Source organism: Hakea prostrata, chromosome 1 (assembly GCF_041222555.1).
Source record: "Hakea prostrata isolate BN-2017 chromosome 1, UWA_Hpros_2, whole genome shotgun sequence".
NCBI classification, from domain to species: domain Eukaryota; kingdom Viridiplantae; phylum Streptophyta; class Magnoliopsida; order Proteales; family Proteaceae; genus Hakea; species Hakea prostrata.
The window spans coordinates 13,362,646-13,389,582 of NC_142600.1; the positions used below are offsets into that span (position 1 = coordinate 13,362,646).

The window sequence follows — 26,937 nt, forward strand, 5'->3', positions numbered from 1 at the left end:
ACTAATGTGTTTAATGAATAGGGTGTTTGTGCTTTTAAAACATAAAGTGTGGTGCCACTGTTTTAAAGCCTTCATTTTGGGGTGTCCAAAATTAGATTTGGTGTATCCTTTAAGAAGATAGGTATTCTTTATCTATGATCTTCAAGGAGATTCAACAAATAAATAAATAAATAAATAAAAACCAAATAGATAAGATCAAAGATGTACAAAATTTCAAAATAAAGATAGAAAAATCCTATTATGTAATTAACGTGAGTGAGAAATAACATGGAAAAATGAAAAATGAGAGAGAACACCCTCCAACTCTATTCATATAGATACCACTAAATGGACATGTAACTTTACTAGTGAAAAAGAAAAGAACTACAAAGGTACACTGAGTATACATAAGACTTAATCAATTATTTTGACTTCAATATCCTCTAACTGTATTCATACAGATACCACAAAACACATCTATAACTTTATAGATGAAAAAAAAAAGCATTACAAAGGTACATCAAATATACAAAAAGATGCATTCGATTATTTTGACTTCAAATCATGTATGTCAAATCGGAACACCATCACCTAAATGGTATTCATATAAATATCACCAAATGACCAAATGCACATATAACTTTACTAGTGAAAAAAAAGTACAAAGGTACACCAAGTATGCATAAGACTTATTCAATTATTTTGATTTCAATATCATATATGTCAAATCCAAAATTAAAAACATATAACCAAATGCAAAAGAAAATGAGCAAAGCACACTTAAAACATAGAGCATACATTAATAGCAGTTATTCATAAACTTCTAGAGTATTTTCTGACAAGTCATATAACTGTCAAAGCTAACCAGCCATTTCCTAATATAATTAAGAAGGAGGTCATTAGGTCATCATAACCATAATAAACCAAGAAAATTTAAACTTAGAACAATACTAATGTATATAAGTTTCATCTAAATGCTAAATATAATCCCACATTCGAATTCCAATGTGATCTCAGCAGAATCAAGGAGCACTGGAGCATCTCCTCAGCCTTCTCAGCTTCTCCTGTTTCTTCTGGGCCTTCGTTTTTGTCAACTCTTTCTGCCTCTGTGTCCGTGGTTTTTGAATAAGAACAATATAGTATGTTTTCAAGAAAAAGAAGTATTATATAAATGTGTGTGTGCTATAAATCACAGCTTACCTCCAGCCACTTCAGCTTCTTCTCAATTTCCAACTATTTCAATTGATTTCAAATACAATGATCAGAAAAGAAAATCTGGAAATGAAGTGAAAAGAAAAGGAGTTATTGTATCATATGTGTTCTTTCTTGTTACCAGATTTTGCTTGAGTTGAGCGTTCTCCTCACTCAGTTTTTTCAGCTCCGTTTCTATCTCCACAGTGTAAGCCTGTGCGTATGGAAATAGAATAATAACAGTAAGAAGAAAAATGTCCATTTTTGCATGGTCATGTGCAGGTTACTGAAAAGTTCTAACAAATCATAAGAATCACCAAATGCATGGAGTCCAGATCCACAATCCCAACAAAGAGCACTTTGTGCTCCCCGGACTACAAAATACAGAAGGGGCACAGATATTGGTGTCGTGCCCACTATGTATTTTTTATATTTTTTTATCTATGGGACTCACTTGATTTTGTGGCTCTGAAGTGCAAGGGGAGCACCCCGTCAGGGATGATGATCCAGACTCCTATGCATGAGCGTAATTCCTGACATGTGGGTCCCACTTGCCATCGAGTCTAAATCTTTATACCCATCAAGGAAAGGTATGCACTCCACTCCACAATAGGGGTGTGTCTCATGTATGACTCATAAGAGATTTATTTTATTAGTACTAAGAGATGGATTACATCCTTATTGTGTGTTGGAGAAACATTAAAGGAGCACATATCTCATTGAGTAGGAGATGATACGAACTCGTTTACCCTTGCTTTTCCCCCATATGATAAAGGTGAAGCCTCTATGAGGCCTCTAGTTCCGAAGTCTAAATAAATCTTGTTAGCATTTAGAGGTGAACCCCACCCACCCAAACTCCTTGTCATTCCCTCCATAAATGGTTTTCTTACACACAAAAAAAAAAAAAAAAAAAAAAAAAAAAAAAGATGTGGTTATTTTGTCACCATCCATCGGGAAATTGATTGGTTTTTGCATATTAAATGTGCAGTACCGTGTAGTGTACGGTCGAGATTGAAACGAAAATCGAGATTTGATCTTAATAGTTCATTTTGTAAAAGTTGTTTTGCAAAACGAACCATCAAAATAAAATCTCAATTTTAATTTCGATCTCTGCCATACGCTGTACGGTGCACAACATCTAAATAATATCCCCATTAATTCGTAGCACTCAACCAATGACCCCATCTATTCACTGTCATGGGATGAAAATCCAAACCTACCTATTTCCCGTTGACTCATCATCGTTCAAGTCAACGGTTTACGGTAGATTGAAAGTGAATGTATCTCTCTGACCCGAAGGAATGGAATCTATTTCATGGACCCCACTTTGCAGATTCCATCAGGATGGCCTAGAAATGGTTCATGGAATTACAGAAACACAATAGAATAGTGAAAGTAAAAATTTACCTGTTTTCGGGCACGGGATCTGGCAGCGGATTCTCGATTCTTGATCATCCGTTTTTGTTTCCTTTCCCCCACCACATCAGCTGCAGATCCATCTTCTATTCCCCTCTTCCTCCGCCCAAACCCTCCCCGCATCTCAGCTCCACCGCCACCAATCCCAATTCGCTCAGAATTTTCCCTGTGTACGCCATCAGAAGACAGTGGACTCGCCGGAGAAATCGTCACCCCAATTGCACCACCTCCGTTTCCGACACCAATTCCGGCATAATTGGACCTTTCCCCTGTAACCCCAGCAAAAGGAAATGGTTGGATGTTAATTCCACCCATTGCAATACCCATACCCCTCAAGGTTGGTGTGATCCCAAAGCCAGTGGGTCCCAATGCAGCAGCAGCAGCAGTAGTATTATTATTATTCATGAACAAGCCGAACTGCTGTCCCTCAGTTGCCGGTGCAACTCGCGGCAGCGCTGCCACTGGTGGCGCTACTGTAACACTCAGAACAGGAGCAGAAGGGGGAATATATGTTCCACTCGGCACCCTTGTTCTCATTAAGAAATCTTCTAAAGTCATCGCAGGAGGTGCATGGCTCTCTCCTCCTCCATTGCTGTCCTCTTCGTCGTCTTCTTCATGATATTCTCTCTGAATTTCCTCCCAAATCTCCTGTCCGGTCTTCCCAATGAAAGGTGACGGAACAGAAAGAGGAACCTGCTGGGGTTGGTGTTGGACATATGGAGAGCTGTCTCCGTCGTCATCACCATTGCTCTCATCGGAATCTGTGGCCCCCGGAGTAGTTCGTAAATTATTAAGAAGCTCGTCCATGTTCATCGACCCCAAGTTCCTCTCGTTCCAGTAATGAATGTTCTGCAATTCTTCGAGAGTGAGGGAGAAGATGGAGGATTGCCTTACCAATGGAACCGTCTCCGAAGGATTTATCTCTTCCTTTACCTCGGTTTCTAACTTCACAGCTTCCGATCGTGAATCAACCATTTTAACCATCAGGGGTTATAATTTTCAGACTAAATTGAAAGAAAGAAAAGATCAAAGATAGAATGAAGTACCAAGAAGAAAAAAAAAAGCTGAGCTAGTAGCTTTTTATATTCTCAATCAGGATCTTTGGACGCGGCAATCTGCAAAAACCAGCACACAGAGATGTGGATAATCTGGTTTTGGTAATAAATACAACAAAAACGGTCGAGAAGAAGAACATTGCTCTTCCTCGTGGAGCTTGGCTCCGGGCCGCCGGGTAGAGTAATACGTCAACAATATTCTGTCTCTTTCGACCTTCAAAGAGTTTTGATATTATATTTTGGACATGGACTGCAGTACAGCCCGCGCTGAGGAGCCACTCATCGGACGGTCAGGATCACCCAGCCATTGCACTCCACTCTTAGGGTTTTCCTGATTGTCAAATGGACGGCTGCTCGCCGCTGAAAATTCTAGCACGTACAACAGATCTATGGACAGTCAAGCAGCTAGTAACATTCACTCTCGCAGAGCCTTTTGGTCATTGCATGTACAAGAGATTGAATTTCCCTTCCTATCAAACACATGCATATACATACACCCCCCCCCCCCCCCCCCCAAAAAAAAAAGAGTTGAATTTCCTTACCCTTGAAAAATAAGCACCATGTATAGTGAGAAATTCTCTTTCACCCAAAAATATACGTATAAATGATTATTATCGAATATAGAAAGATTGTTTACTTGCAAAAAAAGAAAGGTGCGATGGATGGGGTAACCCTTACTTCACAGATTCTGACTCTTGATTCTACCGAGAAAATGCACTTCAAACCTTCGGAGAGAGAGATTCAAGCTTTTAACCTGATCGTAGAAAACTTTCATCCATGTAGACTTAAATTGAAGATTTTGGTTGAATATCTAAGAGATTTGGGAAGAGAGTTGATGATGAATTCAAGTACATTTCTTGTAGAAGTTCATCATAGAATCATACCTTTGAAACCCTAATTCTCAGTTCGACCTGGTGACGGCGGAAAACTTTATCCTACAAAGAACGATACCAATGAGCTGCTTACCAAATTTCTTACAGATCACAACTACCAAAGAGAGGGGAGATACCTAGAACATAAGCACGAGAAAGCCTACAATACTTTGGTAGAAGGCTTCGAACAAATTTCACAAATTCTTTCTTTTGCCATCCTACTTATTGACATGCCTCTTGGTGCTCTTAGATTTTTTGGAGCATCCACAGGTACATGAATGTAGGTTCAGATCACTGCTTTCGTAAAAGTAGATTTGAATAAGAAAGAGTACGTTGAGAGCGTGAGTTTCGGAGAAGTAGACATTAATGATACAACACAATTTGAGAGCGTTAACTTTGGAAAAAGCAAATATTAATGAGATGTTAAATGCTAGATATCAAATCATAATTTTTTTCCGAACAATGAATGCAATATTGGATTTGATGTAGAAATCAAAATATTGTATGGAAATTAAGTTAAGGTCAAATTATTTTAGCTTGAGCCTTTGACCATTAGGAGTCCGGATCATCTACCTGTAGGTAACATCTCGCACCGCAAATACAAGATTGGGTGTCCATGTTTGAGATCAACTTGTTATATGTTAGATGTGTGCCCCTTGGTATTTGTGGTAGGAAGAAATTTGGGGTGGTGGGGGGGGGGGGTAGCACATTAACCTACCTAACGTCTGCAAGTAGATGATCTAGACTCAAATGGTAATGTCACTCATTCTCAATGACAAAAAATAATTTTTTGCTCAGTGTACCTCCAAGTTTGTGCATAGTTACATATCTTTTCTCTATTGTCATGCAACCTTTTGGCAAACCTTGATTTTGAAAGCATCAATTGATGCATTAATGTTAAATAATGTTCCTTTTGCAAAAGCAATACATCAGATTTTCTCCTTTCATTTGAGGTTGTAGGATAAATCTTGTGAAAATCTTAGGATAAGAAAGCATATACCAGGAGGGGTGGATTTCTACTTTCACAGGGTAGGGTGGTCATTTTGCATTTGTTATGGTTGGGCATAGACCTCACACTGATCAAATGATTGACATTCAAACTCGATCTATAATTCAGAATTGCATCAATTTAGAGGTACATAGCTATTGACCATTAGATGGGAGTAAAATCCATTTAGCAGCCTAACAATTGTTTGCAGCACAGGACAGGTGCCATTACCTAAGTCTATAAGTACTTTTAGAATACGGGAGTTAATATGTATAGGATCAAGTACTTTCAAGTCATTCAAAAACATGAACTTGTGGAGAAGGTGCAACTTTATTTTTTTACACTCCAGCCAACACGCATTAAGGTTTGAGCCAGGATCTGGGGTGAGGTCTTGGGCCACCTCAGTATCGTTGAGGTCCCAACAATCTCCTCCTCCCCCCACCCAAGTTACACCACTAAGGAGTCTTGAACTTGAGCTGGGATTTGGGCCACCTCAATACAATCAAGGTCCAAAAAATCCCCCTCCCCCAAATAACGCTACTAGGAATACTCAAACCCGTGACGGCTTGTTCTAATACCACTTATAGGATCAAATGCTTGCCAGTCATCCAAAAGTCCAAACTTGTGGAGAAGGTGTAACTTTATTTCTTTACACTTCAACCAGTGCGCATCATAGTTTGAGCCAAGATCTAGGGCGATATCTTGGGCCATCTCAGTATTGTCGAGGTCCCAACAATATGAATGAGAAATAGAACCCAAAAAAGTTCACACCGTAAGGGGAAATTGAAATCCAAAATTGAAGTACAACAAAGTGTAGCTTACTATATCCTTTGCTTTGTGCTATTTCTAGAGAAGATTCAGATGCCACTGACAATCCAAATCTTCCTCTTTTGAACTAGGGGATGATAAGATTTGTTGTTGATGCACTTTTGGAACTTCTGAGATTCGCTAGAGAGCTTTTGCAATATCAGTTTATTCCCTTCTCCACTGAAGCTCCACTATTAACCATTAGACTTAAAATTCATTTGGCACTACATAGGCTTAAAAGCATTATTTGATGAATAAAATTAATCTAAATGAGAATTAGAACTGAAATTTATCTAGTAAAAGAAACTTATTGTTTGGACCTTGACGGTACTAAGATGAACCAAGATCTCAATTCGAACTGTGATGCATGTTGGTTGAACTATAAGTAAATAAAGTTACACCTTTTCCAAGGGTCCGGACTTTTGTAGCAATAACAAACGCTTGATACTACAAGTTGTATTAGAGTAGATGGTCATGGGTTTGAGTCTCGCCAATGGTTTTATTTGGGGGAGGGGGATTTTTGGGACCTCGACTATATCGAGGTGGTCCTAAGATCTCGCCTCAAATCTTGGCTTAGATTCGAGTCTCCTCAGTGGCGTGACTTAGGGGGGATTGTTGGGACCTTGATAGTACTGAAGTGGCCTAAGATTTTGCTCTAGATCCCAACTCAAACAGTGATGCGTGCTGGTTGCACATTCTCCACAGGTCTGGACTTTTGGAACAATGACAAATACTTGATCCTACACTTATAATCCAACATTGAAGTATAACAAAGTGCACCTTACTAGATCCTTTACTTTGCATCCAAAATTTTCTCCTTCGAACAGAGGATTGATAAGATTTGCCATTGATGAGCTTTTAGAACTTTTGAGATTCACCAAAGAGCTTTTGTAAACAATTTGTTCCCTTCCCTTATTCTAACTCACGACAATCACAAGTGCCAATGGATTCAACAAAAAGTTTCATTCCTTGCTATACTCAGTTTTATTTATTTATAGTCTGTTGTGTTTTCTGACCCTCAAAGATTGGTTTTATTGCTTTTTGTGGTATGCTTTTGTACTAGGTGTCGTTATACACCTAAACCCAATGGCATCTGAATGTCAAAGATTAGTGTAATAACAAACTTTCAAAAGCTCCACCAAAAAGACCAACTCAGACAAAATTCATCAAATATAAGTGATTTCTAATTAAAAAACAACTTAGCACTTTACATTTAAGATTAGTTTTGTCCCTAATTACTAAAGATAGTAATGTAATTTAATATAACATGTAAATAAATAATATAAAATGTGAACGTTATTTTGAGATTTTTGAATAAATAAAAATATCAAATCATCACTAAACTAAATTAGTAAGAAGCATAACAATAATATGCAAATTTAAGAATGAACTAATAAGTTCATAATACAAGGGATATGACGATAATTATGTTATAGTAAAGGAAATAACAATAGTTATTTATTTATTTTTTCCTTCTCTTAATACAATAACTATTTGTATCACTAGCAAAGGGAGGCACTGATAAGTTATAAGCTGACATTTTATTTTTTTGGGGTAAAGAGAGGGAGAGACAATTAAGTGTAAGGTGGGCATTGAATTCCCTGGTTTTAATGTAACCATTAATTGAACATTTAAGGACTGTTCTTTTGGTAAAAATCATTTAATCATTCTAACAATTAGTGATTACTTATTACATTTATTAATGTATGATTTTGTTTTGTTTTGGTAACCCATTAATGTATGATTCAATGGACATCTATTTAAAAATTAAAGGACCATTTAAGTAGTGATTCGAATAAATTTGGGAAATTTGCATGTCACCCTCTTAAATTTATCTCATAAAATTAATGTCAATCCTGAGTCATTTAATTTATCCATTAGACTTATTTTTGTCTTTCTTTCTTTTTTTTTTGGTTGCCAAAACTAGTTTTCGATCCGCGTCGCACATTGGCTGTGGTGGTGAGACTCCCAGTGGGGATTTTTTGCATCCACAAGAATTCGATACTGGAACCTTGCTTAAGCGGATAAAGTTGCTTACCACTTGGACCAACCCCCGTTAGTCATTTTTGTCTTTCTTTATTGTCTATAACCACTCATCTTCTTATATTCTTATATTTTCATGATTTTTACTTTTGTTAGAATATATATATTTATTTATTTTATCAATTTTGTCATCCTCTTTCTATAGAATGTGTGTTCAAAATTAGAAATACATAAATAAAAACTAATTGAAACTAATAGTGTTAGTAATAGACTAATAGAGGATTTATTTGGTAAATTGAATAACTCAAGAGATGATATTAATATTAGGAAGTAACTTAGAAGGTGGCGCTGTAAATTTCTCAACAAATTAACCAAAATTTCTTAAATCAAGAAATTCTACATGACTCTTGAACAAGTTTTCTGACTTGATTTAACTAATTACTAATTTTATATATAAACGCTGTTTTCTGAAAAAAAAGAAAAAAAGAAAAAAAATTCAAATCCGACATTTTTTGGTTGAAAAATTCCACGTAAGTTGGAATATTAATCCTTAAATTGAACCGGCCAAACTGATCAATCCAAATCGCTTGATTACTGGGCCAGGTTTGGGTTGAGGTAACGACTCCGGTTAAAACCAGAAAAACCGAGCCTGATATCAAATCGAAATAAACAAAAACCCAAAATCGGGTCGAACCGAAATTGACAAAAACTGGTCCTTCTCTTATCAGGCCGGCTATGATTTCACCAATTAGCTTCAAACCGATATGCTTGCTGTTGTAGTGGTGTATACCTAACGTTCACGCTTCCTGACTGCATGATCATGGCATCTTCCCTTTACTAGCTAAATGACATCTAGAAAAGAGCAGGCTTAGGTGGGTTCAATCATGTAACGACCCACTTCTCCTGCTCCACCTTCATCTCTAAGCAAAAGCTTACCATGCCAAATTCCCAAACCATCCCTCACTGGATCGAATTCATCCATTAATGAATCTTCATCTCACAGACTCAGAAACAGCACCAGTTCATGATCATTTGTTTACTCTAGCCCTTTCTTGCTTAAACCAGATTCTAATTTTAAATTATGATCCCAAGAACATGATTTGAAAATTTGGTGTAGTTCAATCATTTCCTTAGCTCAAGCTTGAAATCCTATAAAATGCATCTCCAGGAGTCTTGTTACTCCAGACCCAGAAGGATTGGAGAAGTGAACAAGTTCAGGATGGAAGCGAAACTGTCCACTGTATTGGTTACTCTGTTATTCTTCTTGAACTCAAGCTACATAATCATGGCGGCCGACCCAGATCCTATCCAAGATTTCTGTATTCCCTATACAGTCAATCCTGACTCGGTTAGGATCGGTCGACTCAGTAGTCTTCCACGGTGCAAGAACGCATCAGAAGCCACCGCAGACGACTTCATCTTCACTGGAATTAAATCTGCTGGAGATTTCAAAAAGACTGGTTTCTCTGCCTTGTCCATCAACCCAACAGCATTTCCGGGACTTAACACGCTAGGGATGTCGTTTGTGCGAGCAGACCTCGACGTTGGTGGTATCAACGCTCCTCATTACCACCCAAGAGCCACAGAGGTTGCCATAGTGCTGGAAGGAAAGGTTTACTCTGGTTTCGTCGATTCTGCTAACAGGATTTATGCAAAGGTGATTGAGAAAGGGGAGGTAATGGTGTTTCCAAGGGGTCTGTTGCATTTTCAGATGAACATTGGAGATTCGCCGGCGACGATTTATGGCAGCTTTAACAGCCAGAACCCTGGGTTGCAGAGGATTCCGGCGGCGGTTTTTGGGTCTGGGATAAAAGAAGAGCTCCTGAAGAAGGCTTTTGGATTGAGTGGAGAGCAGATTGAAGAGATGAGGAGGAAGTTCAAACCAGCGGAGTAATACTCATCACAGACAAAGCAATTTCATCAATATTGTTTCGGAATTCGTTTTTAGAGTAAATAAATTGACCATTTTTTTGTAATATTTTATCCTAAATTACGAAATAAAGTTTCTAGCACATCAGATTTTTTCCCCATTTCAAGATACACATTACTGAAAGAAAGCTTCATCATCTTCCCCAACAGGTTGTTCGGAAGGAATCTGAACACACATAGCTCTAAAAAGGAACAAGTAGAAAGTAGTTACATTAGGTTTCTCTAGAACCTAAGCTAAAGTAGTGCATTCAACATTTCATTCCAGATATCAGGAACACCAGGAAGACACCAATGGCTACAGTCAGATGTGTAGTCTCTTGGGTGCTGTCTCTCCTGCGGATCCAAAGCCCTGGCATACACAGATGGATGACCATCTTTTCGCAGCTCTGACATTGCTGTGATATCCTGCAAGTAAACTGGAAATCTCATCTGTTTCAGAACCCCTTCAAGTACTTTCACTTGTCCAGGAATGTGCACTTGGTTGGGATTCAAGTGCTCCACAGGCTCTCTTTGATTGTAGCATTTCCAGCCATTTTCTCTGCTAGAGAGGAAACCCATTAATTAATCTTAGTATTATAGTTTTCATTTGTGGATTATATCATCGATTAATGGATCCATTTTACCTGTTATGTCGAGGCGAAACGCTTCTGAAAATGACCTGGGTTTGTCTAGGATCAAGGTTTAGATCAACCCATCTAGCCCAGGTGGTGAGTCCCTTCTGATAAGCGATCATTGGGTTCATCTCTGTGAACATTCTATTTCCCTCCATCAAAGAATCCCACCTGGTAATGTCAAATAGTGTGATTACTAAAGAATGGAAACTAGGAAACAGGGCAAATCAGGTGTCTGTTATCTTACGTGCTTGAATCACTGCCGTGTGTCCACCAGTGAGCTGAATCAAACACAAGAATGTCAACGCCTCTCCAGAATCTCGCGTTCTCCTCAATAGAATCCAAATGTAGAATTTTCTTGTTCTGAGGTCCTTCCCTCTTCAGTTCCACTAGGAAGGGAGCCCAGCAAAACTCAATAGATGCTTCAAAATCCTGCACAGATTGACAGATTATATTGAGATTATGGTCTCAGCAGCAGAATAATCATACTTCAACTTACACAAGAACACAGTAAAGGGAAGATCATACGTACCAAAAGGTGGAAGGCCATGGTTGGACCAGTGTAGGTCACAAGCTTTCTGTCAGTTGGAATGACTGATTCCACAAGGCAAACAAGCGATTCCCACTGGTTCCTGGTTATGGAATCCCCCACAAGCATAACTCTCTTCCTCCTTATCTTCCCAAGAAACTCCAATGCATTAAACCTGAACTTACCAAGAAGATCAAAATTAAGAAATATGAACATTCTATCTAGTGTGAGAAACCTTCAAAGTTACAGCTTGAGATAAGTTTGAAAACTTGAACTAGTATTAATGTTTACTGTCATTTACCTGGGAATTGTACAGCCATGAGGCTTCCACCTCCATTTCTCGTAGTCAGAATCTGGCCTTCCATTTTTCTGACAACTTACAGCAGAACTAAGATAAGGGCAAGTTGAATCATAAAGAGGGTAAGATGGATCATAAACCCATTTGCCAACGGACATGTCACAACTCTGGTGGGAGCTCCACTGACTCTGAACCATGTTAATGTCGTCATCCTTATCTTGCTCAAGCCATGGATCCTCACCTTGCTTGAAGTGGGTTGATTCACCATGGAAGAAAAGGAAGGTCAGGGAAAGGAGGAAAATGAGGTGGAGAAAAGAGCAGAGTGGAGTAGATTCATCCATTTTTGAGGCTGAAGTGAGGTGAAGAAGAAAGGGAAAAACAGAGATGAAAATTATTCAACCAGTGTGAATGATATAAATGCCCCAGGACAGCAAGGCCAAGGGGAAAGGGGTAGCTTTGGCTTTTAAGGTGTGAGACCCAAAGGTTAACTGGATATAATTTCGGCATAACTCACGGTGGCTTTGGCCCATGCAGTGGCCTTCTTTTTTACTCCTTTGTCATGATTTCCTGCAATTGTTATGTCTAGCTCACTTTTATTATGTTGCCCACTTTTGGTTGAGAGATGGGAGAGGTGTTTTTACCATTTGGGGTGTGACCAGTTTGATTTTGGCGTAGTTGAAAAACAAGTGTAACTAATGAAGGGCTCCAGCCACTGGATTGAGGGGTTTAAAGTGTCCCAAGCTTACCTAGCTTTGACATAAAGACTTGCTTTCCAAGGTAGCCAGGGAAATTAGTCAATTACTCCATCTTGCCAAAAAATGGAAAAAGTTTCAGTAGTTTTAAAGAACATATTGTGGGCCTCTTACTACTCTTAGTGGGGCCTGAACTTTTGTCGAAACCAACCGGATGGTTCTCAGAATCTCAGGTGAAATGTGGAGTTATTACAGGGATGAGTACTGCAAGGTCATGTACATAGCCGGTTATCCAAGATACCAGCCCGAGTTGGTTAAGCTTTTGGCCAAATTTAGGCACCTTACCCGTTCAATAATTGAGATCAAGATCAGTGAGGCCCAGTGACGAACACTTTAAAGGCAACTCAAGTGAAGCATAAAAGCAAGCAAGACCCACATGTATTGGATTAAGGTTTTCCTTTAATGGTGATGGTGAAATAGGAATCTCATGAGACTAGTGTTGTATCAAGTAGCTGCAGCAGAGCGAGGTAATCTTCAAAATTTTGATTCGTGTTTTTATTTTGGATTTGTTTACAACGATCTTCACTGGAGCGTTTTTAATTTCATGAAGAAGAAGAAGAAGAAGAAGAAGAGAATAGCATGGGTTCCATCACATTAAGGCCGTGCCGCCGTGGGCCTAACCCACCAAAGTCAAGCCCATTCGGTTCGGGTTATCGGGCGATTAACAAGTTGGATTGATTCAGTACAAAGCTGACCCGTATCTCCTCCAATTATCTAACCGATGCGATTCGATTTCGCGGTTCGATTCGGGAATTGACACCCTATTACCCTAAGCCAGTAAAACACCACCGTTATCCCACGTTCCAACCATATGGGTCGGTGACATGCGTGTCTGAGCTTGCATTGTATAATTTTGGACTGAAGCTCTCTGTCATTTCGTCGAAAAACCTCTTGTTAGATCGAAATCCGGATTCTCCAGAATCGAGTTTCCATTCCATTTTTGCGTTTTTTAGCTTAAATTGCTCGGATTTCGTAATCTCTTCCGAGTAAATTTACACCCAGAGCTTCACTTATCGACGTAGGTCGGATAAATTTCTTTCTTAGCTCGAAATGGCGGATACACCACAGGACTGGGTGTTAATGGTGACTGCTCAGTCTCCGACCAACATTGCAGTCATCAAGTACTGGGGGAAGAGGGATGAAACTCTAATTCTCCCTATAAACGATAGCATCAGTGTTACCTTGGACCCCGAACACCTCTGTACAACGACGACTGTAGCTGTTAGCCCCAGCTTCAGCAGCGATCGGATGTGGCTCAATGGGAAGGTACATTTCATGGATATTTATCCTTCTATACCTGTCTATTGAACTGAGAATTGTTGGTGTAGAGATGATCTCATTTGTCGGTTTTTTGGTTCTTCGTGGTTAGTGTAGGAGATTTCCCTATCTGGAGGGAGATATCAGAACTGTCTTAGGGAAATCCGAGTTCGTGCGAACTCCGTTGATGATGACGAGAAGGGGATTCACATTCACAAACAAGATTGGGAGAAATTGTATGTGCATGTTGCTTCCTACAACAACTTCCCCACTGCTGCAGGCTTGGCCTCTTCTGCTGCTGGTTTTGCTTGTCTTGGTAGGTTTCTGCACGCATTATACTACTATTGCCTTAATTGTAGACCTCTTTTGAATTTAATTTTCCGTTGCTGTTGTAATTTTTTCACTGGAAGAGTTTTCGGCGGTAGGTAAAGTTCAGTGTGGATATTGTCTAGAGATTGTAGTCCAATAAATCTAAGTTATTTGCGAACTGTGGAGCTTCAGGAGCTCTTGTGCAAGTAACCAAAGAATTTATCCCTTCCTCTGGAAAGCGATTTGTTTTGTGACTGTGTCAATGTCTATGGTTATGTGTGCGCTCTGTGCGTGTGCGTGTGGTGGGGTTGGGGCAGGGGGTTGGCGCTGTTTGTTCTGGTTAAAGCCTGACTACTTAGAAATCATCTGGCCTACTGTGTCTCCTATGCATACTGATTCACTAGGTAGTAGGCTAGTAGTCTCTACAATGCCGTTGACAAGAATTGACTAGACATTGAGATTGAGTATTACTATTTGGCTTTCTACACTTGTTTTTGACTTAAGGTAGTAATTGGGTATCATGTTGCTCTTTGTTTGACTACCCTTTTTAAGCTTTTAAGTTGGTAATGATTTAATAGTATTTCCTCGTGTTATTTGTCATTACTCTTCTGCTTAAATGACGTGTCTGTGGATACAGGGTATAAAAAGGACTCTGGGGTTATGAAATTATTTTGGGTTTATTGACTATATCTATTTCAAAGAACAAAAGGGGGTTGAATGAAGTGGATTAGGGCCAATTTTTGTCTGCTTGTTAAGGTTTCCCCCCTCATTTGGTAAATACATGTTGATCATTATGATGATTGTGTGGTCTCTGACTCCTTGTATTTTCGTTCTTTGACTGATCTTCTATTGATTTGTTTTGTCTTGCTATCCTGCATCTTGACTTAAGGATTACGTTTGGAATGTGGAATAAAAAACTAGGCTACATCAATATAACCAGTTACCGCATTGTTGTTTGCAGTCTTTGCTCTTGCAAAACTAATGAATGTGAAGGAAGATCAAGGAAAACTTTCTGCTATTGCAAGGTTAGTTTCAATGGGTCAAGTTTTCTGCTGTCTTTTACCATCTTAATCTTTTACTTTTCATTTCTTTTATTTGTGTGGATGTTCATGTTGCTATCCGTTTGTTTGTTATTACATCTTATATTTGTGTCACTGCTGCTTATATCTTCTAATTTTTTAAAACTATATAAAATTAAAATTATACGTATTGCCTGTGTGTGCAGCTTTGCATTATATAATTGGTTGAAATTTTCTTATGCACTAATTTCCCCCCCCCCCCCATTAAACAGATCTTTAATCCCTGATTGTATAAAGATAAGTGACGTGAATTATTAGTTTTATTTTCTAAACTTTCTTTAAACATGTACAGGCAAGGATCGGGTAGTGCTTGTCGCAGTCTTTATGGTGGATTTGTCAAGTGGGTCATGGGAAATGTAAGGTTGATTTCTTGGTTTATCTTTGGTGCCTTCTATAAGAAAGAATGTCTAATGTACTTGGCATCTTTTCTCTATCGAAGCCTGATGGTAATCTTTATATTTTCACTTGTCAAGGATGCAAATGGAAGAGACAGCATGGCTGTTCAACTTGCAAGTGAAACTCATTGGGATGATCTGGTTATTATTGTTGCAGTGGTATGTTTTATTCAGCCACCTGAATGGTAAAATAGACAAATAGTTTACTTATTATTATTTTAACAGTATGGCAATTTCTACTAGGTGGTCTGCATCTGGTGCCTTTAGGAATTCTTTCTTCATTGTTATCTAATTATCTGATTCTTTTATTTGCTATAGGGGGTTGGTGGGGGTGGGGGAAAGAAAGAAACAACTGTTTGAACCCTCTTTTATCTCTCAATCTGTGGTTCTTTTCTTGTTTTCTTTTCATTTTTTTATTCTTTATAATTATTTAGTATATATATTTATATCATGCAAAGACTCAGCTAGAGAGACTTTCAGCATTGCAAGATTATGTTTCATGAATCATGATGATACATTTAGTGCAGTATCTCTTTGTCATACAGACACACATGGAAACCAAAGATTGATCAAGCATTTGGAAAATATATAATTTTCCCCCCTTTGCCTTCTATTCTGGTTCTCTTGCATTTATCTTCCCTTGCCATATTCTTTATTTTGTTTTGTGAATGATGTATCCGTTCTTGAAAATATAATTTTACATGTCAGCCTTATGTTGTAAACTGGAATTCTGTTGCCAGTTATGTTTACCCGCAAAATTTTCTTTTTACAAGTATTTACCTTTAACTATTCTATAATTTTTTTTAAGTCTTTGTTCATGCTCTTAAAAATATACTGTATTACAGTTGAGTGACTGAAATAATTTACAAATGCCATAAAATCACTTTTTCTTTAACAAGTGACTAACATGCTTATAACTTTATCAAATTTTACATTCTCACATAAATAGCCTGATTTTTCATATATTAGGAATTAAAGGGTTACCTTGAAACTCTAGTTTGAATATCTTTCCTTTTTGTGAGTGTTTTTATCTGTCCCCCCCCCCCCTTCCAAAGTCAATATGGTGATAAGAAGTTGCTTAAAAAGAGTGAATGAAATTGCACCATTGTGCAAAACATAGAACAAATAAAGAAGCATGTCTTTAGAAAACAAGCTTGTTCCTCTCTCTCCTTTTTCCTTTTTCAAATTTGTGTTGTCTTCCATATTATGTGAACTTGGGGAGTATAGAACATAGCTTTTCATTGTCTTGTTTGTTGTATTTTGAGTTATGATATTAGATAGTCTGAAGGCGACCTCTTTTCTGAAGCCTCACTCATTGCTGTTGGGGCATGATCCCGTGTTCCCATTGACTGTATCAGTGGTCTGGTTTCAAAGGGCTATTAAGAGGGCGGAGGAATTGGCCCGCTTTTACTTTTTATCGTTGTTATTGTAACGCAAACTGGAATAGGTTAGGGAGTGGCAGCCCTCTTGAAACTTTCTTCTAGGGCTATATCTTTTTGTTTTGGTAGACTTCTTAATAGGGTTCTGCTATAATTTTATAGCTAGCTTCTTTCTCTATAAGCACTCTGAAAGAGGCACGAGGATGAGTGGCTGTAACTGCATCTACAGTGATGGTGGAGCAGTTATTTCACCATGGATGTATTAGTCTTGCTGAATCACAAACCTTGTGATTTCCATGCAGAAAATCCTTATGGGTTATAATTTTTCAACAAATGCATTATTTGGGTCTTTCTGATATTTTATTCTTTATTTTCGGGTTGTTTGGGTTTTGTATTACCTTTCAGTAGAGCTATTATATTGCTTTCTTTTTATTTGAATTGTATAATTGTATACACTTCACAGGGTTGTTTGTTTGGAAGACTTAGTCCAAACATACTGGGATTTAAAACCCCAAGCTACCCTCACCAGCCTATAGAATTCGATCTCTGGTTTCCACTATCAACAATTGAGAGCTTGGACCTTGTAAGCACCCCAAGTTTGATACCTCAGATGATATGTTTCTTTTCCAAATTATCAGCTGGAATCAATTATGGGTGAAACAGTATTTGGGCTAACCTGAACTGAAAATGATCCAAACGAATACTTGGTTAGTGAGCAAGGGTTAGCTAGGGTTCTTGCATTGTGAACAAGTGTGGGTAGAGAAGCTTGTCTAAAAAGTATGGGACTAGATTAGCATCTTGACATATTGGATCTTTAGCTGGTAAGAATAGAGTTAATAGATATTATGAAGAGAAGAAAGATTAACGTTACCTGTATTCAAGATGCAAGGGTTTAACCTAACCTATGTTTGAGATGCAAGGGTAATAATGTAGCAGTCCAACTATGAACCACTCTACACTAAATGATAAGCCAGAATTGATGCTGACAATTGATATTCAATTGCTTGAATCAAACTCCAGAAACACCACTCAGAATATTGGTTGCAGGGTTTCAAAACAGAATGGGAAACAAGAGACTGTTGATCAAGCAAGGAATAGAGACAGGAAACTGCCTTCCGAAACTCAGCTGAACCTAGAAACAGGTGCAAGGATCTTGTGGTTTGAGTTTGCAGAACATTTTGGCTTGGTATTTGGGCTGTGCTGGTATGCAAGGTAGCTCTTAAGACTTCTGCATTCCTGGAGCTGTCCTTGATGAAGTCTTAGGGCTTATCTGGTCTTCATAATGGTTGTAGCTTTGATACCAAATAGTGTGGTAGTGGATCAACAAAGAACCACCCTAGAGTAGGATCGGTGACAGGTTGCAGCAGAACACCAAACAAATTGATTGGAAATAAAAGAAGATAAAAAGGGTAGAAGATGATGGATAGATAGAAGGTGGATAGGGATAGGAGGGGTTGGCCATCTCAGCCTTGGCTCTTCACCCAAAGCTATCTCAGCCTGGGCATCTCACCTGCTGAATATAGATTCAAGTCCAGAATAGAAACAATGAAACAGAAGTGCATGCTAACAAGTGGCATACAACCTAAAATGAAACTTCATGTATGCCTGGCCGCTATACATGAAACAGAACCTCCTAGCGACAAAATAGTAACAAACTGAAATCAGTAACTACCTAAATAAATTAAAATTTACTTTCTAATACTATAAATAGAAACTAAACCATGGCAGCAGTAGGAATACACTTTCTCCTCTTGGTACTCCCATAAGATCTTTAAACGTCCCCACACTAAGCAAATATATTCTGTGACACTGTTCATGTGAATGGTACCATAAACAGTATTTTCTTCTTCATGTTTCGATCTAAACCATTAAAAAAAATGATAAGGAGTTCGAAAACTTCAAACTCAGATTTATGGGGATTTAAGTAATAGAAGTGGAGTGGGAAATGGGAATAGTAGTGGATAAAGCTGTAAGAATGAAGTAGTGGATGTTAAAAGATTTGGAGACAAGATTATGTCAATCAAGAATGTGTTGGAGAAAGCGTTTAGAATATGGTCAGTACTTGCACACCTCAAGTAGGACTGGATGAAAGAGGTAAGTTATAATTTTCGGAACACATGGGTGGATTAGTTCAAGGTTTTATTCAAGGAGAAAATATTATTAGGAAAGCTCTCAGTTTCAAGAACCAGGCTTGATAGCAGCAAAGTGGGAGATAAAAGTTCTATGCAGGGAGGAGGAAAAGAGGCATCTTTTCAGTTACTTTCAGCAACCTCTATGGATAACATGTGCCTTCAATAATATTCATTAATATCCAATCAAAAACAGCAAAAGAAATCCTAGTTTTTCATGATGGTCCAACTATAGTTTCACCACATAATACAGTACCATAGGTGGCTGCACACCACACAAGAAACCCTAGGATGGCTTTCAAAACGGAAAAAAATGATGTAACACTCATTGATAAACCTGCTCTGATAGACTGATATCATGAATCAGTATCATAAGCAAGCTGTACTCTTATTCAAAAACCAGGCTTAGAAAAAAGCTTAATGCCTAACCATAAGCACGATAGTGTATTTATAATATTTTGAAATATGTGTAATATCAGTTTATATCCCTGAACTTGTGTCATTGCTTATCATAAAAATCGTAAACACGCATAACAAGAGAGGTGCAAATTACTCCATTGGATGACATAATTCTGATCTGCAATTTGTGGTTACTATGTGGAACTGGTGATACTGATATATCTTTTCCATTCATCTCCTGATTATTTGGTTGTAAGCTTGTATTTTATACATACTGTGCTGTGTAGTTTTAGTCTCTTGGATTATTTTTCTATGCAACTGTGATAAGTTATGGATCAGATGTCATTAGGTCTGTCGATCTGGCAACAATAATGGAGTAACTATATTGATAGGAGAGTATTCTTTGTGCTTTGCACATGAAGCGTCTTTAAAGACATCTTATATGCTATCTATATCGATTGATAGGAGAGTTTTCTTTGTGCTTTGCACATGATGCCTCTTTAGAGACATCTTATATGCTATCTATATCGTGAGTTCATAGGGCTCCATAAACTTGTTTTTTGGTTGATTTCAGGTAAGTTCACGGCAAAAGGAAACGAGTAGCACTTCAGGAATGCGTGAGAGCGTTGAAACAAGTGCTCTCTTAAGTTATAGGTCAAAGGTACCTTCTTATAAACTTTTTTTGATCAGTCATTTAGGAATTTAGCTGTCTTATGTTTCTTGGTTGTTTGTAGATGTGAGTTCTTTATGATCCATTCTAAGTGATTGGATTCAGCTTGGAAAGTGTTGCCCAAACTAAGACTCCTTTTTCTGGAGTCCTGTTCCATCATTCACTCTGCCGATATATATCATATTCATTTATAAGCAGTCAAGTCAACTAATTTTTTGGTTTCTTACATACATTTATGACCTACCTATTTGCATCAAATGACTTCTTAATTATTCATTTCTTTGGATCACATGGCCAATGCAACCCACCCCAACCATTTCCATCCCCTCATCTTTTTGTCCTCCTTTTGGATCTGAGGTTCTTCCTGGCCATCATCCCCTCATCTTATCACTTCTTTTTGGACCTGAGATTCTATCTTCTCTTGCTACTGACACTAACCTATGGTGGACCTATTTTATTGAATATATCATTTCTTCTTGATGTTCATATTCAACAGGCATGCTATTTTTCTTTTTCATCTTATAAGATTCTCTTTATTTCTGATCCAAAAATTATTCTAGGTGACTATGTTTTGATTATTTCCACCATCTCTTCCTTTTAATGAGGTTGTCTTGTTAATCCTTTAGAATTTTAAAGGTTGGAAGGAATTGTTTTAACTTTTGCTGTATATTCTTGCTTGATAGGAAGTAGTACCAAAACGGATATTGCAGATGGAAGAAGCCATTAGAACACATGACTTCCCATCTTTTGCAAGGTTAACTTGTGCTGATAGTAACCAGTTTCATGCTGTTTGCTTGGATACTTGTCCTCCCATTTTCTACATGAATGATACTTCACATAGGCAAGTCCTGTTCTTTAGTCTTTCTAGTTTTTATTTTAACACCTCTATTTTATTTGTTTGTTTATAAACAGTTGAATAATTATTTTTTAATTTCTTTTACGTTTTACTTTTCTTATAATTAAAGTTTTGATAGAAAAACTACCTTACAGGATAATCAATTACATGGAGAAATGGAATCGGTTTGAAGAAACACCGCAGGTATGTTTTTTAGAGTGCCATTCAGGAGTATTTTTCAATAGACCGGCCAGAACATTGATTGAATATTACATGTACAAATTCTTTTTCGATTTGGTTATGTTTATCATCAGCTTCTTCATCCGTGGACAGAAGATCTTGTGATATAACCATACCAAGTTTAACATATAATAGGTGGACAGAACATCTGCTAGAGGTCTATATGTACTGAGATGCCATGTCACTGATTGCTGTATTAGTTTGGATGGTTGTTTTGGTAAATTAGACGGGGGGCTGATTTGGGGATAATTGCAGGTTGCATACACATTTGATGCGGGGCCCAATGCAGTTTTAATTGCTCGTAACAGAAAAGTTGCTACACTTCTGCTTCAGAGGCTGCTGTTCTACTTTCCTCCCCTCCCAAACACTGATTTGGATAGGTATGGCATGTTACTGATATTTTAACTGAAAAAATGACCTTTTGGAGTAGACATTTTCACTTGAAGCTGATTGTGTGTGTATTAACAAATTTTCAGTTACGTTCTTGGAGATAAATCAATACTAAAAGATGCTGGCATTGAAGCAGTGAAAGATGTGGAAGCTTTGCCCTCGCCTCCAGAAATTGTAAACAATGTCCCAGCTCAAAGGAATGCGGGAGATGTTAGTTATTTCATCTGCAGCAGACCAGGTCGAGGCCCTATTTTACTTTCTGATGAAAGTCAAGCCCTTCTCCATCCCAAAACTGGGTTGCCAAAATAGTTATGATGGGTCCCTTTTTTTTGTCATTAATTTTTAGAAATTCTAAACTGTTCCCCCAAAGAAAGTGTGTTGCATGTCCTGCCCTGGTAACTTGTTCTAGAATTTTCTGCCTTAGCCATTTAAGATCTTCTTTTGCGTCTTCCTAGTCACGAACTACCAAGTGTGAATGAATGGTCTGCTTTGATAATTTATTGTTGTACTTTTAAAGGTGATTTTTATATGCCTCTTTTTTAAAGGTGATTTTTATATGCCTCACTCTCTCTCTCTCTCTCCTAGTATTTGTTTTTCCTTTTGGGTGAAAGCTTTTGACACTAGTATTACTGCTCAAGTTGTGTTGCAGGAGCCCAAAAGTGCGAATGTTTTAAGTTCTACACTTAATCTATATTGGTGATTGGTTAATTCATCCAGCTGATTAAAATCCCGTTGAACCAGCCAATTCCCCACGTCTCAATAGAGATTCAACTGCAGTCAGACTTGGGAATCAACACTAATAGTGTTAGTCATAGGGAGAAAGAAAATAATACACTTAGTATGATGACCAATTTTCTCCCCATGAAAGAGCTGCTTCAAGTTCAACGCAGTAAAATTGTTGACTTTGAGAGTCACTGGAAGGCAATCGTCAATTTCCCATAATCCAACTCTGCGAAGAACCACTACTAGGCTACTAGCATCCTGTCCTCTTCCTGGATAGCAGGGATTCAGATATGGGCATGCCATTGGTACATGCCATCTTCATGTATTTTTCATTCCTCCCTCCCCCGCTAGAAGGAGAAGGGGTTCACATCGTCAGCAATTCCTTATAATTCCTATATAGGATTGTGACACGTAGCAATTAATTGTCACATTTAAAACCCAACTACCAATTGTCACATTTAAAACCCAACTAAGAATTGAATCTAATAAATTCTTAAAATTACTCTCAATTTTTCGAGACTTGATTTTAGGGATTTATTAAATTTAATTAATAGTTGGGTTTTTCTTATGACAATTAGATAATTAATTGCCACATGTCACAATCCAAGATAGAAATTATAGAAAATTACAGAGAGTAGAAATGGTAGAGATATAATGTGGTCTAATCATATACTTCAAAAGATTTTAATGTCTAAATTCAAGTATCGAGGCGCCTGGGAGAACCCTTGGTGTCACTGCCGGGATGGTAACTAATTAAAGTGGTTCAATAATGTGTATGTAAGAAAACTCAAGATCTTAGTTTACCATATGGAGCCAAAAATTGGAAGATCTTGTGTGTTGTGAGACGGATTCAAACAAAATATTAAAAATTCTCAAAACCAAAGAAGCATTAAGGGCCTGTTTGGTTACATGAATCTGAGAATTATACCCGTTTGGTTGTAAAAATCTCTAAATTCATGAAATCTAGAGATTCATCTTTTTACACTAAAAATGTGAATCTGTAGATTTATGGGTAAGGGGTGAAATCCAGAGATTTCAAAAAAGCTATACATTTGCACATTCACAAAAATCATGTCGATCAAATAGTTTTTTAGGATGAATCCATAGATTTCATTCCACAACCAAACATCTAATTTTATAAATTATAACTCCATAGATTTGAAATTTATAGATTTGAAATCTCTAGATATTTGAAATCTCCAGACTCATGTAACCAAAACAGCCCTAAAGCTCCTATATAACTCCCGTTTGAATATAGCATCAAAGATCTAGTTATCGAAACTTTATCAAGTCAGAAATGAACCATTTATTTTCCACTAGATGAATGTCACATGTCCATCAATCACATTCAAAAGTTGAAGTAATATTTAAAAGATAGAAAACTTTTAATTTTAATCTGAACATATAAATATGCCTGATACACATGCCATTCATCTAGAGGGACAAATAAATGGACCTGATAAAATTCCTTTGCAATGATTCGAAGCACTCCTTTACTCTATTTCGAAAACCTAAGGACTCAAATCTCTATTTTCATGCTTTATTAGTTATAACATACAAACAACTTCAATTAAACAGAGGTCTAGTTAGACAAAGAAGGCTCTTCTCCAAGCAAAAGAGCTCTCAAGACAGCCTCACATAAGCTTCTGTCATAAATGAAAAAATGCCCACCATCATGAACCTCATGATACCGTATCCAAGGGAGCCTGTGAGCAACATAGCGCTGTAATAGGGATGGAACCATTCTATCTTCATGACCCTGCCAGATACGTACAGAGACTTCACCTTGAGGAAAGGGGTTGCTTAGATCAATGGGATCAAATTCCCAATTCCCATAACCAACAATCAAGTCTCGATGCAGAGACTCGAAAACCCCCTGTTGTCGTACCTTGTCCTGCAAACAAAATGAAAACATGAGCTAATTTTGCTTCACAAGTACCACTTGCAAGTAAACAGAAAGCCAACAAACACAGATGCGTTTCGACATCACAGGGCATGAATTGCTTAATGACTAACTTAACATACCATCTATGTAAACATTTGATATTAATTCTATAGGCACAAGGATCTCTAATCAATGCAGAAGATGATACAGAGATGAAGTAAACTCAACTGAAACATATAATTGCACAGGAAGAGAAACTACCTGACCGGGCCTTATGGCATCCGGCATCTTTGTGAATATCTCTATATCTGTACTGCTAAAAACTGCTGGATGACCCTCAAGCATAGGGGATCGAGGTAACCACTTCTGAGTTATCCACCAGTATAGTAGACCAGGGGCATAGTGTGCGATCCGAAAGACCCACTGGTCTGGCCCTGATTTCTCCCTAAAGGAACTTCTCGATAGATTAGCAGGCAAAGAAGGCAACCAGAAGTTTATCATAGGTGATACTAAAGATATACCTGCTAGCCTGCAAGTGTGGATGAGAAAATATTAAAACAGAATGTAATTGCAGGAAGAAGATAGAGAAATCAAATTATAAAATCTCAAGTGTTGTACCTGTGTGGTATGTATTTAAGGCAACCCCAAACAGCATATGCTCCCATAGAAACCCCAATCACATAGAACTTTGATCCAATATCCAACTGATCAGCAAGTTCTTCAATATCAAATGCTTCACTCTTCACGGATCGCCTAGGGTTTGGGTCACTGTCTCCGTACCCAGCCCTGTCAAATGATAGAAAGTATATCCTCAGGTCCTCTATAAGCTCCTGCCAACAGTAAAATTTACATCATGTTAAACATGGTACTGGTATCTCTGCATATCTTAGCTACAAGAATTCATTTATTTTTGGGGTAAAAATATTAGCAACAGAACTAGAGTGAAAGATAATAAACAGATAACAGATCTGGGTTGACATCCCCACCCATCAACCCTTCCAAACTAATTTTGGCCCAGAATGCCATTTTCACTTGTTTGTAAAAGTTGATCATTCAATGAGGTTCCACAATCCTAGTTCTTCTACATCCTCATTTTGATACTTCCATATATTTACTCTTTAAGAACATCCCTATCTGGCACTTGCCCAGATCATCTGATATGAAAATAAATGCAAACCAGACAAAGAATCTCAATAAGTGAGATAGGTAGGTTTTTTTTTTGTTTTACCTGAGATGCAGGTAAACTGAACTCCTTGGAGTTGTCAAAGCCATGAACAACGACGATTCTGTACTTGGCTTCATCCTTGGAGACTCCACTCTCTCTGTAGGCAAGATGCCTTCCATCGCTTAGTCTGATTCTGGGTGAAGTAACAGGAGGACCATCTGGGGTTCCGCATATCCTCGGAGGGGGAGGCTTTGTGCTCCGATAAGCCCATCCCAGAAAACCCACCGCCAACACCGCTACTATTCCAGGTAACATCCCTATAAAAGCTTGACATAACCCATATGTAAGAATTAAAATCTGAATCAGTGGGGTTGAGAATTGAGAAATGAGGATTCTATAGAAAACAAACCCTAAACCCACCTGAAGAAGCACCTTACTGAGCTTGAATCCTACGATCGTCTCAGAGAGTAAATCTAACCAGCACTACCAGGGCACCCCTTCATTCGGATAAATTTTGAAAATGGGTAATGATTTTGGCATCTGTGGTCCATCACTCTGTTGAGACTGTAGAAAGTATTGCTCTTGTGCACCGAGTCTTCTGACACGGTAGTATCAATGTCGTATCACCTATAATGCTCAAGTGGGGACCTTGCTTCAATCCTCGTTTTTTTTATTTTTTTATATGAGGATCATCTGGGCCAGCTTGCAATCTTGCGTATTTTTTTTTTTTTTTTTTTTATATTGGTGCTTTTTTAATACTGGAATTTCAATGCCGTCCGCAAGGGTTGAACCCACGACCTCTCCACTGAGAAGTATGGATCTTTATCACTCAACCAACCCTGCATTGGCTACAATCCTACGTATTTAATGCACATGATCGTCATGCATACATTTTGATTTGTAGGATTAAAATCTCGATCAAAATTTTGGGTTCAATGGTCTGAAATTTCACTTTACTGTATTACTGAAGCAATTTCGCATTTTACGCCAATGGAAGGATAGTGCAGTGGTTGAGAACTCACCTCTCAGTGGAGAGATTGTGGGTTCAATCCTTACCGGGGGCATATATAATTACCCCAACCCCAATTCCCTATTATAAAAGCGATTTGTCAAAAAAAAAGTTGTTTACCGAAAAAAAAAAATTCATTAGGAACCCCCTCGTGGAGAGATCATACTCCCATATGTAATATATCCCTATCCTATATATATTTTTTTAATAAATTTCTTTTCCTTATATATAAAAAGTGACTTTTGTATAAAAAAAAAAAAATTATAATAATTTCAAAAGGGGCCGCTACCGACACGGTATTGCATCAGTGTCGCATGCTAAACGCCTAAAGCATTGAAAGTTTCTCTTCGTCTTAGTTCAAGAGAAGAGCAAGATAAATGAGGAAAGTTCAGGTGAGAGACTCGAGAGACGTCTTAGAGCAAGGCACCTGTTTCGTCTGTCTTCAAAACTCTCAAGAACCATGCATACAAATGAGTCGCTTTCAAATTTCAATGGGTCTTAGAAGTTTGAACAATCTGCGATATGTAAAACAAAAATATAAGGTTGTAACATGTACAATACCAAGTAGAAATCGATGGATACTTGTAAGAGGAAGGTAGAAATCGTGACGGTTGAGAGGGACTTTCCAGACTCAGGTTTTACTCCATTGGGGTCTCGAAGTTC

General features: G+C 38.0%; 5 protein-coding genes across 7 annotated transcripts; 2 read left to right on the top strand and 3 right to left on the bottom strand.

Annotated features, from left to right (window-relative positions):
* Nucleotides 1-1,001: 1,001 nt before the first annotated feature.
* On the bottom strand, nucleotides 1,002-3,561 carry LOC149027624 (protein ABSCISIC ACID-INSENSITIVE 5-like). The gene is made up of 4 exons (XM_089140033.1): nucleotides 2,578-3,561; nucleotides 1,313-1,384; nucleotides 1,180-1,212; nucleotides 1,002-1,085 (listed from the first exon to the last, which is right to left on the bottom strand). The coding sequence occupies exons 1-4, from the start codon at nucleotides 3,559-3,561 to the stop codon at nucleotides 1,002-1,004; spliced, it is 1,173 nt and encodes a 390-aa protein (XP_088996159.1).
* A 5,698-nt stretch (nucleotides 3,562-9,259) lies between these two features.
* LOC149027625 (RmlC-like cupins superfamily protein) lies at nucleotides 9,260-10,187 on the top strand. Its single transcript, XM_089164286.1, has one exon. It carries the CDS (start codon nucleotides 9,448-9,450, stop codon nucleotides 10,183-10,185), a length of 738 nt encoding a protein of 245 aa, XP_089020412.1. The 5' UTR covers nucleotides 9,260-9,447; the 3' UTR covers nucleotides 10,186-10,187.
* Nucleotides 10,188-10,454: 267 nt separating this feature from the next.
* On the bottom strand, nucleotides 10,455-12,101 carry TBL36 (TRICHOME BIREFRINGENCE-LIKE 36). 2 transcript variants are annotated; one of them, XM_089164266.1, is made up of 5 exons: nucleotides 11,662-12,101; nucleotides 11,364-11,535; nucleotides 11,079-11,263; nucleotides 10,844-11,002; nucleotides 10,455-10,761 (listed from the first exon to the last, which is right to left on the bottom strand). In XM_089164266.1, exons 1-5 carry the CDS (start codon nucleotides 11,997-11,999, stop codon nucleotides 10,455-10,457), a joined length of 1,161 nt encoding a protein of 386 aa, XP_089020392.1. In that variant the 5' UTR covers nucleotides 12,000-12,101. The 2 variants fall into 2 exon arrangements, with proteins under 2 accessions (XP_089020392.1, XP_089020399.1); XM_089164273.1 differs by having other exon boundaries at nucleotides 10,455-10,758; nucleotides 11,662-12,100.
* A 1,106-nt stretch (nucleotides 12,102-13,207) lies between these two features.
* On the top strand, nucleotides 13,208-22,049 carry LOC149027627 (diphosphomevalonate decarboxylase 1-like). The gene is made up of 10 exons (XM_089164298.1): nucleotides 13,208-13,676; nucleotides 13,785-13,983; nucleotides 14,938-15,001; nucleotides 15,348-15,411; nucleotides 15,529-15,609; nucleotides 19,932-20,018; nucleotides 20,711-20,868; nucleotides 21,018-21,066; nucleotides 21,358-21,482; nucleotides 21,579-22,049. Exons 1-10 carry the CDS (start codon nucleotides 13,461-13,463, stop codon nucleotides 21,799-21,801), a joined length of 1,266 nt encoding a protein of 421 aa, XP_089020424.1. The 5' UTR covers nucleotides 13,208-13,460; the 3' UTR covers nucleotides 21,802-22,049.
* Nucleotides 22,050-23,212: 1,163 nt separating this feature from the next.
* On the bottom strand, nucleotides 23,213-25,865 carry LOC149027628 (uncharacterized). 2 transcript variants are annotated; one of them, XM_089164312.1, is made up of 5 exons: nucleotides 25,686-25,865; nucleotides 25,329-25,591; nucleotides 24,719-24,930; nucleotides 24,362-24,629; nucleotides 23,213-24,109 (listed from the first exon to the last, which is right to left on the bottom strand). In XM_089164312.1, exons 2-5 carry the CDS (start codon nucleotides 25,578-25,580, stop codon nucleotides 23,798-23,800), a joined length of 1,044 nt encoding a protein of 347 aa, XP_089020438.1. In that variant the 5' UTR covers nucleotides 25,581-25,591; nucleotides 25,686-25,865; the 3' UTR covers nucleotides 23,213-23,797. The 2 variants fall into 2 exon arrangements, with proteins under 2 accessions (XP_089020438.1, XP_089020431.1); XM_089164305.1 differs by having other exon boundaries at nucleotides 23,214-24,109; nucleotides 25,329-25,582.
* Nucleotides 25,866-26,937: the final 1,072 nt, after the last annotated feature.

Bases quoted from the DNA above. Each gene is read 5' to 3' on its own strand.
- LOC149027625 (XM_089164286.1), top strand. From the start codon at position 9,448: ATGCATCTCCAGGAGTCTTGTTACTCCAGACCCAGAAGGATTGGAGAA.
- LOC149027628 (XM_089164312.1), bottom strand. From the start codon at position 25,580: ATGTTACCTGGAATAGTAGCGGTGTTGGCGGTGGGTTTTCTGGGATGG. The intron at 24,931-25,328 runs GTAAAACAAAAA...TACTGTTGGCAG, and splicing joins TCAGTTTACCTGCATCTCAG to GAGCTTATAGAGGACCTGAG. The intron at 24,630-24,718 runs GTACAACACTTG...CCACACTTGCAG, and splicing joins CTTAAATACATACCACACAG to GCTAGCAGGTATATCTTTAG.
- LOC149027624 (XM_089140033.1), bottom strand. From the start codon at position 3,561: ATGGTTGATTCACGATCGGAAGCTGTGAAGTTAGAAACCGAGGTAAAG. The intron at 1,213-1,312 runs GTAACAAGAAAG...CAATTGAAATAG, and splicing joins CTCAACTCAAGCAAAATCTG to TTGGAAATTGAGAAGAAGCT. The intron at 1,086-1,179 runs GTAAGCTGTGAT...CCACGGACACAG, and splicing joins AGAAGCTGAAGTGGCTGGAG to AGGCAGAAAGAGTTGACAAA.
- LOC149027627 (XM_089164298.1), top strand. From the start codon at position 13,461: ATGGCGGATACACCACAGGACTGGGTGTTAATGGTGACTGCTCAGTCT. The intron at 15,412-15,528 runs GTAAGGTTGATT...TCACTTGTCAAG, and splicing joins TCAAGTGGGTCATGGGAAAT to GATGCAAATGGAAGAGACAG. The intron at 20,019-20,710 runs GTACCTTCTTAT...CTTGCTTGATAG, and splicing joins TCTTAAGTTATAGGTCAAAG to GAAGTAGTACCAAAACGGAT.
- TBL36 (XM_089164266.1), bottom strand. From the start codon at position 11,999: ATGGATGAATCTACTCCACTCTGCTCTTTTCTCCACCTCATTTTCCTC. The intron at 11,003-11,078 runs GTAAGATAACAG...TGACATTACCAG, and splicing joins CACGGCAGTGATTCAAGCAC to GTGGGATTCTTTGATGGAGG. The intron at 10,762-10,843 runs GTAAAATGGATC...TTTCCTCTCTAG, and splicing joins GTTTCGCCTCGACATAACAG to CAGAGAAAATGGCTGGAAAT.